This window comes from Bos indicus x Bos taurus, chromosome 7 (assembly GCF_003369695.1).
Source record: "Bos indicus x Bos taurus breed Angus x Brahman F1 hybrid chromosome 7, Bos_hybrid_MaternalHap_v2.0, whole genome shotgun sequence".
In the NCBI taxonomy this organism is placed as follows: Eukaryota; Metazoa; Chordata; class Mammalia; order Artiodactyla; family Bovidae; genus Bos; species Bos indicus x Bos taurus.
In genome coordinates, this window is record NC_040082.1 from 67,955,653 (window position 1) to 67,968,419 (window position 12,767).

General features: G+C 40.5%; 1 protein-coding gene and 1 pseudogene across 1 annotated transcript; both read left to right on the forward strand.

Moving 5' to 3' along the window:
* Nucleotides 1-5,488: 5,488 nt before the first annotated feature.
* LOC113895472 lies at nt 5,489-7,075 on the forward strand (annotated as a pseudogene).
* Nucleotides 7,076-11,121: 4,046 nt separating this feature from the next.
* Nucleotides 11,122-12,277, forward strand: LOC113896270 (olfactory receptor 2T29-like). Its single transcript, XM_027548505.1, has one exon. It carries the CDS (start codon nt 11,330-11,332, stop codon nt 12,275-12,277), a length of 948 nt encoding a protein of 315 aa, XP_027404306.1. The 5' UTR covers nt 11,122-11,329.
* The last annotated feature ends 490 nt before the right edge of the window (nt 12,278-12,767 follow it).

Below are 12,767 nucleotides of genomic sequence, written 5' to 3' on the forward strand. Positions count from 1 at the left end.
TTACTCCTTGGAAGGAAAGTTATGACCAACCCAGACAGCATATTAAAAAGCAGAGACATTACTTTGTGAACAAAGGTCCATCTAGTCAAGGCTAGTTTTTCCAATGGTCATGTATGGATGTGAGAGTTGGACTATAAAGAAAGCTGAGTGCTGAAGAATTGATGCTTTTGAACTGTGTTGTTGGAGAAGACTCTTGAGAGTCCCTTGGACTACAAGGAGATCGAACCAGTCCATCCTAAAGGAAATCAGTCCTGAATATTCATTGGAAGGACTGATGTTGAAGCTGAAACTCCAATACTTTGGCCACCTGATACAAAAAGCTGACTCATTTGAAAAGACCCTGATGCTGGGAAAGATTGAGGGCAGGAGGAGAAGGGGATGACAGAGGATGAGATCATTGGATGGCCTTACTGACTCAATGGACATGGATTTGGGTGGACTCCGGGAGTTGGTGATGGACAGGGAAGCCTGGCGTGCTGCGGTTCATGGGGTTGCAAAGAGTCAGACACGACTGAGCATCTGAATTGAGCTGAACTGAAGTATGCTACTACATCTACAAACCCAGGTAGAAGAAGTGTTCTCCCTGTATGCATTGTCCACAAAAGAATTAAGTTTTACTATCCTATTTTGTAATGGGCTTTATAAGAGTTGAGCCTTTGATCTGCCTCTCAAAGAATTGGAACATTCCATTCTTCTTCCACAGAAAGCAAAAGTGTGTCTCCTGAAATTAAAGGAGACAGAACATCCTATATCTAATGACAATGAAATTTTCTTGCCCAGATAGTGTCCTACATCTAGCAGCTATGTAGAAAATGCTATAAAATTGTTTGGGTTTACAGTGATAAATGAAAACCATGTTCTCCACCTAAACAAAGTATGCAAGAATTTTGATGTTCTCTGTTTGTTAGAGAGTGGGAGGAAAATAACCTACTGAAATATAAAGACTAAGAGGCCATCTAAAGTATACATAAGTAAATGAATCACCTAAAATATAAGTTCATACCCATGTTTACACACAAATACTCGCACACCTCCAGAGATGAGATTTTAAATAATTTCATTACAAAAACAATGACTCACAAAATGTATTTATACATACTTTTCTGTTACCTAAACAAAATATTCCATGTTAAATTAGTTACATGTCAGTCATTCTCACAAAGTGCATTCCAATTGTTTGATTCTATTCCCTTCTAGTTTGTGTTTCCTCATGTCCATGTTCTGTTTTTTTGCTCTTCTCAGCAATTTCTTTTCAATCCATCTTGTGCATTTCCTGCATTAACATTGGCATTGATCTGAGAGTTTTTGTTTTTTAGATTCTTTTAATACTTTGCTTTTAATAAGAATATAGTCTATATAATACTTTCCTTGTAAGGTGCAGAATTAGCACACCTTTCATCTTCTAGATTTGACTAATTGCTCATAAGACATCTTCTTCTATTATACCTTGGAAGAATAGCCATCCTTACCTCTTGCCCAAACTGTCTTCTACCCTGGCACTTCACTTAGCTTTCACCAGCCTCTTACTACAGACATTTATTTAATGCCAAATCACTTGTTCAGAAATGAATAAGAAATAAAGACTTACTCCTCAGACTTTCAGTTTCAGACAAGAGAAAAATTCTCACTTAATTTTCTCTTGATGTTCTCCTCACTTGCCTGAATAATCCAAACTCTAATATCCCTCCGTGGCTGGAGTATTTTTGGTGTTAATTATAGAGAGCATTTTGTTAAAATAGAGAATAAAAATCACTATAATACTGTCATCTTACTTGCACAGGAGAGTGCATTTTGAGAGGAAGATACACTTGAGCACAAGATTCAGTAGGTTCAAGTATCTATTTTCTGACCAACAGCTCACTTAATTTCTTGGAGTATAAATTTCTTAATCTATGGTGTAGAGGGGGGGAAACCCCCGCTGTCTCTATCCCAGTGGTTTTTGTGGCTCATCCAACCAGATAATATTTGTAAACAGCCAGATTCTGTACAAAAGAGAGTGATTCAGTGATGAACTTGTCAAGTGCTCATTTCTCCTAAGTAGTTCTGTATCAACTGTCCCTTGAGCTAAAGCATCTCCTTCTGGACACGCCAACCTCACTGTACAGCTAAAGTGAGTGAAACACTGTCATCCAGTGAATGAGTTGGACCATACTGTATTGAGCCAATGAAGTAAATTACAAACAAAAAACTTTAGCTTGGCATATCTGAACTCCCACTTCTTTACTGCCTCCTGGGGAAGAGCCAACATGCAAAATGGTTTTGCTGGTTCCTGGACATGTTGTATCTGCTCTAGACAGCCAGGATTCCAGGGATATTCAGGCCTCCTACATGTGGATCATGAGAAATAACACTGGAACTTTTTTCCTTCATCAAGCCATTCAATCTAGATTAGAATCTTTTTAAAAAAGAGAGAGTAGAGATAGAGAAAGAGATAAATTCTCCTGTAGAGTCTGTGCTCCAGGGACCAGAATTAAGATATGTTAGACTTCATTTATACTGTCAGTCAATTCATATGACAGTTTTTTTAAAGAACAAAACACTGGTATGTGGCCTCAGAATATCAAAATATTGGTAAAAGAGAAAACCTAACAAGGTTACCAGTTTCAGTGTGAAAGTATTTCACAGTATCAATTAGGTTTTGTGCTCGGTTGTCTTAGAATCAAAGAATATTGAACTAGATGAGCTCTTAGGTTCTAGACCAGAGGCTCTTAAATGTTTTACTTAAGAAGAAATGGATAATCACTAATTAAAGATTGACAAGATAAAATTGTATTGGTGGAAATAGTGTCTTGCTGTTTAACATGGTGAATAGTAGAAATGGGTTGCTACAAGTAAAATTAAATGTAACCTTAATATATGGATTAACTATTAAAAGTTATCTTAGATACATTCTCTACTCATGAGTAAAGCTTGGTTTTGTGTATCCTTACTTTAAATTATGAGGGATCTAGGCTAAACTCACCAGCCAGGCCATATCAAGCCTTAAACTTTGGATTCTGTTTGCACAATGCTGGCTTTCTGGATGCTAGAAACCTACCTCTCACTGTTGAATGAATGAAATTAATTGTTCATACAGAAGGTGGTGAGAACATCTAGGAAGACTAGGCTTCCTTGAACTCACAGAATAGATTCCATGAAGTTTCTTGTGAGCCTGTTTCTCATACATGTTTGGTCAGTAAATGTCTGTAGGTCTGACAGAATTTAGTCTGAAACTTCCTAAGTTGCTTTCTTATTTATTTTCCCCCTGTTTTAGTGGGGTCATTGGAAAAAGAGCTAACCCTCTCTCACCTCAGTACATCTTTGGCTACTTCCATAATTTTTAATTACATACACACAAAGTGTGGTTGGTCTAGGAAGATTTATAGAAGTGGTAAAATTCATAGTGTGGGCCTATGAAACTACTTATTGGAAAATTTGGAACAACAACTTATATCAAGTCACTAATATGACTGTGCTCTCCATAGTTTGTTAAGGTAACTCAGTAAAGCAATGAATTATTTTGGCATTGATCATTCATGCAAAGGCATCAAGCTGGTATCAGTTCACTTTGGTGGCTCTGAGAGGCAAACTCCATTGAGAGTAATAAATTCTTCATTTGAAACAGAAAATGCTGTTTTTAATCACCTGGGGATCCATGAAATGTATGGACATCAAGGTGTATAATAGCATTTTATCAGATCTATTGGCTTCAGTTAATAAATTTGATATATGACACAGAACAATAGTAATTATTCCACTACTGCCTATGGTTACAGGATCAAAGCTCTGCAGCAATCTAAAGGTACCAATCAATTCAGTTAATTATGTAGTTTAAGAGAAAATATGAAATACAATTTATGCATGTGTTTCTGGGGCTAAGAGGAGTATGTAACACAATGCACAGACATCACTACTGAATATGAGCCCTGTGCCTTAGCCAGAGGGCTTCCCAGGTGGCACTAATGGTAAAGAACCTGCCTGGCAGTACAGGAGATGTAAGAGACTTGGGTTCGGTCCCTGGGCCAGGAAGATGCCCTAGAGGAGGGCATGGCAACCCACTCCAGTATTCTTGCCTGGAGAATCCCATAGACAGAGGAGCCTGGACAGCTACAGTCTATAGGGTCACAAAGAGTCAGATGTGACTGAAATGACTTAACACGCATACACAGAACTTATCCAGGATCAGGCTTCTCAAGCACAGCCTATATTTCCAACATCAGAATCACATGGGCTCCACTTACAGATGAAGGTTTCAGGATCTCATCCTAGACCTAAGCATCCAATTCTCTGGGAGTACATTTTATTAATAGTAAGCAGTCCATGTGGTCCTGATAGATAGTAATGTCCAAGAGCCACAAGTAAAAGCTCAAAGTAGTTCAAGAAACCAAGTAGAAAGAAAGAGATAGGGCAGCACCTCCTCCCTCTGGCTGAGGGACTCAAGGCAGAGGCTACTGTGTTCACAGAGATTCAATAAACTACTTTATCTGCATTTCACTCAGGTATCTGGGTATTTCTTTTTCTGATGGATTAGGTTGGCCATCAGTGCAAAGGGCAACTGGGGGAAGCTGTAAACCTTAAGGCAATTTCCTTGTTTTTCTCTATATAAATGAAATAAAATTCCATCCAAGTTGACTGTAAAATACAGTAAGAATGGGCATCAACTTTAAAAATTGTGTCCTTTATTATCCTTCTGAGAGATATCAAATTTAATCTTTGCTGCTTGTTTAATCTCTGAATACATTTGGTGCAGGAAGACTTAGAAAACCCATTCTACTAAGAGGGAAAAATTTTCTGAAGCCCTAGTATATTTCAGCATTCAATGGCCCCAGTTGGACTGTGAAGAAGGCTGAGCACCGAAGAATTGATGCTTTTGAACTGTGGTGTTGGAGAAGACTCTTGAGAGTCCCTTGGACTGCAAGGAGATCCAACCAGTTCATTCTGAAGGAGATCAGCCCTGGGATTTCTTTGGAAGGAATGATGCTAAAGCTGAAACTCCAGTACTTTGGCCACCTCATGCAAAGAGTTGACTCATTGGAAAAGACTGTGATGCTGGAAGGGATTGGGGGCAGGAGGAGAAGGGGACGCCAGAGGATGAGATGGCTGGATGGCATCACTGACTCGATGGACGTGAGTCTGAGTGAACTCCGGGAGTTGGTGATGGACAGGGAGGTCTGGCGTGCTGCAATTCATGGGGTCACAAAGAGTCGGACACGACTGAGTGACTGACCTGATCTGATCTGATCCTGAAGGAAATTCAACATCAAGTTAAATATGTGATATTAGAGTTTCCCAAAACACAATTGTTAACTTCAGTAGATGTGTTTAGTTCATATTATACCTAAACTATAGATTTATTTCATTAAAGTATCCTTGTGTGATACCAAGATTGCATTGACTGAAACTATGAGTATGAAAAAATGCATAAATATTAGAATTGTTCATATTATGAGAAGAAGATAATTAAAAGTGAAAACGCTTGCCTACAGGAAGGGTTAGGACATTGATGGGAAAAAAAATCTAGTGTCACTTTTATGCTCTAGTTATTAATTTTTCTCCTATGGTTTTAGCACCTTTATGAAGCAGATAAAATTCTGTTTTCAGTTCCCCCAAAATGTTCTATGTCATGCCATCAATTACTAAATTTATGTTTCTGGTTTAATTCCTTTCTCATTTACACATGTGTTTAAAAGTCTCCGTTTTCTTTCAGGTGAAGCTGGTAAGGAGACAACATGGAGACAGGAAACAAGACACTGAGCACAGATTTCATTCTCTTGGGCCTTTTCCCAGGAAGGAGACATACTGATCTCATCCTCCTCATCTACATCATTGGAAATACCAGCTTGATCCTTCCCATCTGGACAGATCCCTACTTTCATACCTCCATGTATTTCCTGCTTAGCCAACTCTCTCTCATTGACCTGATTTTCATCTCTTGCACAGTCCCCAAAATGGTGGTCAACTTTTTCTCAGGGAAGAGAAACCATTTCCCTGATTGGCCGTGGGGCCCAAATCTTCTTTACCTTGACTCTTGGGATAGCAGAGTGTCTCCTCCTGACACTCATTGCTTATGACCGCTATGTGGCTACCTGTCATCCTCTCAAACACTCAATCATCATCAGCCACTGGGTTTTCCAGCTGGTGGCTGTGGGGTTCTGGGTGGGAGGGGCTCTGGCACCCTTGGTCCACACGGCTTATGCCATGCACGTTCCCCTCTGTGGCTCCTGAGAGCTCTACCACCTTTTTTTGTGAAGTCAAAGCCCTCGTGAAGCTGTCTTGTGAGGACATATCTGCCTATGAGAAAGGAGTAGTAGTGACCAGCATCGTTGTGGTTCTTCTCCCCACAAGCCTCATTCTGACTTCCTATACTCTCATCTTCCTCCAGGTCCTGCAAATGAACTCCCCTGAAGGCAGGAACGAGGCCCTGGCTGCTGCTCCTCCCATCTTACTGTGGTCACGTTTTACTATGCCCCAGCCATGCTAATATACATGAGGCCTGATCTTCTCACACCTCTGCTCTGAACCAGGCTCTCTTTGTTTGACACCATCCTCACCTCGATGCTGAACCCCCTCATCTATAGGCTAAGGAACAGGGAAGTTGTGGGCTCAATAAGGAAGATGCTCAGGATGCACCCTATTTCAGACCAGGCTCCTATGTCCCATTGAGTAGACAGTTCAGAGTTAAGATCTACCTGAGAGGTGGTAGGATCTGATAAAACCCGATGAAACTCTCCCTGTCTTCATCTTCTCTCTACAAATGTTGAATTTATACCCTCTCTCCTGATAAAGTCAGTTTGAAATATCTAAATCAATGAGTTCTCTGAGAGTAGAGGAGCACAAAACTATACCACTTTGAAGTAAATATATATGAGGCCTGAATAACAACCAGTTCTCTGTAAAAATAGCCTTTCTCCTAATCCTGTGAGCTTGCTTCATTTGTGTTGCTGGAACGATAGATCCCTCTTCTTTTGTTCATTTTTTAAAACTTATTTGATGACTGGAGGAAAATTGTTTTACCATGTTGGGTTGGTTTCTACCACACAACAACCCAATTCAGCCATCAGTTCAGTTCAGTTGCTCAGTCGTGTCTGACCCTTTGCGACCCCATGGACTGCAGCACGCCAGGCCTCCCTGTCCATCACCAACTCCCAGAGTTTACTCAAACTCACGACCATTGAGTTGGTGATGCCATCCAACCATCTCATCCTCTGTCGTCCCCTTCTCCTCCCACCTTCAATCTTTCCCAGCACCCAGGTCTTTTCCAGTGAGTCAGTGATTCACATCAGGTGGCCAAAGTATTGGAGTTTCAGCTTCAACATCAGTCCTTCCAATGAACACCCAAGACTGATCTCCTTTAGGATGGACTGGTTGGATCTCCTTGCAGTCCAAGGGACTCTCAAGAGTCTTCTCCAACACCACAGTTCAAAAGCATCAATTCTTCAGTGCTCAGCTTTCTTTATACTCCAACTCTCACATCCATAAATGACTACTGGAAAAACTATAGCCTTGACCAGACGGACCTTTGTTGACAAAGTAATGTCTCCGTTTTTTTAATATGCTATCTAGGTTGGTTATAACTTTCCTTCCAAGGAGTAAGTGTCTTTTAGTTTCATGGCTGCAATCACCATCTGCAGTGATTTTGGAGCCCCCCAAAATAAAGTCAGCCACTGTTTCCACTGTTTCTCCATCTATTTGCCATGAAGTGATGGGACCAGATGACATAATCTTAATTTTCTGAATCCAGGTTAAATCAATATTCGATATTTTGTAATGTAATTGACTCCTAAAAATTCATCTTAAGGCTATTATGGCCAATTAGGATATATTGTTCACACTCAATATTACATTTAACCATAAGGACAATTCGATGAGAAAGTCTATTGTTATCACCAATTTGTAGATGAGGAAACAGAAGTGAGGAAGTCAATGGAAATTTCCCAGGTCATGCAGGTACTAAAAAGTGGTGAATCAGAGTTTAAATCTCACTTTGCTTTTTAACCACCATCCTGCTGAGCAGACGGCTGAGAGTGATTTTTTTCCCTGAATGAATTTGGCTTTGCCCCCTGGTAGCTGAGCTAATTACCTACCAGGGCTGGACTGAGCTGACACATTCCCCAGAGAGTTCATAGTATCTCTCTTGTCCACAGTGCTGTATTTAATCTCTGCTTCATGGCCTACCAGAGATATTCTGGATCAGCTATGAGCTTGCAGTACCAACTTCACCGAGATCATCAGTTATAAGACTTTATTCTACTCACAAAGAGCCTAATGTTTGACTTGATGAGCTGCAAAATACAAAGGAAGATATAGAAGAATTAAGAATCTCCAGGAGGTGACAAGGATGACAACACATATGATAACAAGGTAGCCCACAGTGGAGAAACAAGTAATTGTCTTGCACTCTTGTGGGGAGACACAGGAATTAGAAATAATTTGTGACGCTCTGTGTGGGGTAACATCTTCAAAGTGCTTCAGAATAAACTCCCAGCTGTATGATAAAACCCTCCTGGAGAGTTGAGCAGCTGCATGAGAATTTAGTGAATTGCCAGACCCTGAGGCAGATTATCGGAGAAGGCAATGGCACCCCACTCCAGAACTCTTGCCTGGAAAATCCCATGGACGGAGGAGCCTGGTAGGCTGCAGTCCATGGGGTCGCTAAGAGTCAGACACGATTGAGTGACTTCACTTTCACTTTCATGCATTGGAGAAGGAAATGGCAACCCACTCCAGTATTCTTGCCTGGAGAATCCCAGGGAGGGGGGAGCCTGGTGGATTGCCGTCTATGGGGTCGCACAGAGTTGGACACGACTGAAGCGACTTAGCAGCAGCAGCAGAGGCATTATATGTGATAAGTTCATGGGTCATTTGTATTTACATATACACAGTTTATAATGCTATTAAACTGATCAACTACTAGTTAGTTAGTAACTGGTGAGTTTAAGAAAAATAGTTAAACTCTGTGTTATAAACACAGGTGCAATCCTTTGTTCTCAGAAATGTGGTTTAGAGTCTCTTTTTTGCCCACCTGAAAATAAACATTGTTAATTGTCTATATTCCAATATAAAATAAAAAGTTTTTTTTTTAAAGTCATCTTTGTTGTTTTCTAGGCTTTGGAAAGAAGTTCTAACTAAGTCAAGTTTCAAAAAGAGCATCTTATTATTCAGGCTTCCTTCGTGACTCAGTGGTAAAGAATCCACCTGCCAATTCAGGAGCTGTGGATTTGAACCCTGGGTCAGAAAGATCCTCCACATATATATGGAATTTAGAAAGATGGTAATGATAACCCTGTATGCGAGAGAGCAAAAGAGACACAGATGTATAGAACAGTCTTTTGGACTCTGTGGGAGAGGGCAAGGGTGGGATGATTTGGGAGAATGGCATTGAAACATGTATATTATCATATGTGAAACAGATCACCAGTCCAGGTTCGATGCATGACATGGGGTGCTTGAGGCTTGTGCCCTGGGATGACCCAGAGGGATGGGATAGGGAGGGAGGTTGGAGCGGGGGTGGTTCAGGATGGGGAACACATATACACCCATGGCAGATTCAAGTCAATGTATGGCAAAACCAACACAATATTGTAAAGTACTTAGCCTCCAATTAAAATAAATAAATTTATATTTAAAAAAATAAAAGAAAGATCCTCCAGAGAAGGAAATGGCAACCCACTCCAGTATTCTTGCCTGGGAAATTCCATGGACAGAGGAGCCTGGTGGGCTACAATCCACAGAGTCCCAAAAAGAATCAAACACATCTTAACATCTTTGTTGTTTTCTAGGCTTTGGAAAGAAGTTCTAACCAAACCTAGTTTCAAAAAAAGAATCATATTATTCAATATAGTCATAACTATTTAAAATACTGGCTTCAGATTTACACATTCACCAATGTATGCTCAAATTCATGCTTGAATTTGTAAATTCAACATACAATCATAAAGGCCAGGGCAGGGCTGCATAGAACCTTCTCCCTAGTCACTCGTTTGTGAGATGAACTCAGTTCATTTGCTTACTTTAACACAATGCTATCATGTTGGAAAATCACTTTTTCAATTCTTTAAACTTAGATATATGTATGAGATAGCCATATCCAGAGCTGGAAAATTCATGCTGTTCATTTTGATTTTGCACAGGCCACCTCCCCTTAGTCGAAAGTCCAGCTCCACTCCACTCCCTGCTGAGCAGCTCTGGGACCTTAGTTGTGCATAGAAGTTGGAGGAGCTGAAGAATGAGGCCAACTTGGATTTGGAAAATCATGGAAAATGCCAGCAGATAAAGAGTTTCTTGGGAGTAGAACATCAATGTCAGCACCAGGAGCATGTGATTAAGCCATTTATATAATGATACTCTGCTAGGAATTCTGGTCTTTATCTTTGTTTTTTCAACTCTCTCTCTATGTATAGAAGCTTTTCATCCTTTTCTGTGTCCCATAAATTCTGACTGAGTGCCTGGTACCTGCTGTGTTCTTTACTGGCACTGAGGAAACAATACTTAATACTTTGCTCTCAGAGAACCTGCATTTTCATGGGGGGAACAAACAATAGATAAATAAACATGCAAATAATAGTAAGATTTCAGATGGTGAAGGAATGCAAAATAAGGGTTAGGGAATAAAGCAAGCCAGTGATATGCTTTCAATAGAATGGTCAGGCAGACATATGGTGCGAATAATGCTCATGAGAAGATGGATTGAAAAAGGATACTTCTTCCATCACCAGTTGTTACTTGTCATTCTGTCTTGCCATCATGTCTCTCCACTTCCCAGATTTCTCCCTTATCCTTACTTATCCCACCGTCTCTTCTTGACATCTTTCTACAGAACTAGGCAGTAAAATTTCTCACCCATAACCAGGCCACCTGCTTGTGATCTCTGAGTTCCCTAAGGATAAATCTAGACTTAGTTGGAGAATCTACAAGCAATAAATATGCCGACATTCCAGATCCCAGTGGTGGCTGTGCATTAAAATCCACTTTGGAAGAAGTCTGGGTGTATATCACACCACCAAGATGTATGAAATTTTCATACTGAATGAAGATCACACTTCTAATCCTTAACACAATTATAGCAACAATGTGCCAAACAATGCTAAACAATATGACCAAAATATATTTTCTTCATTTGCATTGACTATCCTGTCAGATGGATTGCTAAATAATGTTTTTAAATATCAGTGGATGCCAAATCATTAATCTGGCCCACATTTAAATATACTACTATATATTTGAATTCACTTCATAAATATTTGATTTTCGGGAAAAGATAAAAGTCAGTGGTATATTTACAAAGGAAGAGCAGTCTCACTTTCTGTGTTTTTCTCCCTTGATCCTCCAGATCAAACCAGTCAACTAAGACATGAAGCAAGGAAATGAATCCTCCATTACTGACTTTATTCTCTTGGGCCTCTTCTCAGACTCCAGGCATCCTGGCCTTCTCGTCACCATAATTCTCTTCGTTCTTGGGGTTGCCATCACTGGAAACTCAGTCTTGGCCCTACTGGTGTGGCATGATGCCCACCTTCACACCCCTATGTATTTCCTACTCAGCCAGCTCTCTCTCATGGACCTCACCCTAATCTCCACCACTGTCCCGAAGATGGTCACTGATTTCTTCTCTGGACAGAGTTTCATCTCTCACATTGGCTGTGGAGCCCAACTCTTTCTTTACTTGATGCTAGGAGTGGCTGAGTGTGTTCTCCTGACACTCATGGCCTTTGACCGCTATCTGGCCATCTGTTACCCCCTCAGATACCCAGTCATTATGACCCCGAGAGTCTGTTTGCAAATGGCCATTGGTTCATGGGTTGGGGGTATGCTCATCTCCCTTATGCACACAGTTTATGCCATGAATTTCTCTACTTGTGACTCCAGGGAGGTTCACCATTTCTTCTGTGAGGTTATGGCCCTTCTGAAGCTCTCTTGTGAGGATACCTCAACCTATGAGAAGGTGGTGTTGGCATCTGGCATTGTTTTCCTCCTCATACCTTTTGGACTCATCTTGACCTCCTACATCCTCATCTTTCTCACTGTCCTCCATATGAATGCCCCTGAGGGAAGAAACAAAGCTCTGGCCACCTGCTCTTCCCACCTCAGTGTAGTGAGCCTGTACTTTGGTCCAGCTATGATCATCTACACGACCCCAGGTTCCTCTCTCCCTGCAGATGTGGACCAGTGTCTCTTTGTGTTTGATGTTATCATCACCCCCATGCTCAACCCCCTTATCTATAGCCTGAGGAACAAGGAGGTATTGGAGGCTCTGAGGAACATTCTATGGAGAAAGCTGATGTTTATAGTGAAAAGATGATGCCACTTTTTTTTTTTTTTTTTAAAGAACTCCTATTCTCTATTGTTCCCCATTTAATGCTGATGCTATTAGGAAAAATTTAACTCTGGATTTCAGTTTTCAACAATATTAAAGAAATGACACTTTTTCTTTCAGATTTCAAGTAATGTGAACCATACTACAATGGCAAAAGGGGAATTCCTATTTAACAGTGTTATGCTACTTGACTGATCATAACATACATATCCAATTTTCCCAGAGCTCACAAATCAAATTTGTAAGGAAGCTGATATAGGCATATATATTCAATAAGCTTTACAAAATTCAAGATAACCTGATAAATAACATGGTCCTAATGTACCTTTTCTAGCTGCTTTGGTGGCTCAGATGGTAAAGAATCTGTCTGCAATGCAGGAGACTCAGGTTTAACCCCTGGGTTGGAAAGATCCCCTGGAGAAAGCAATGACTACCCACTCTAGTATCCTTGCTTGAAAAACACAGTGGACAGAGG

Bases quoted from the DNA above. Each gene is read 5' to 3' on its own strand.
- LOC113896270 (XM_027548505.1), top strand. From the start codon at position 11,330: ATGAAGCAAGGAAATGAATCCTCCATTACTGACTTTATTCTCTTGGGC.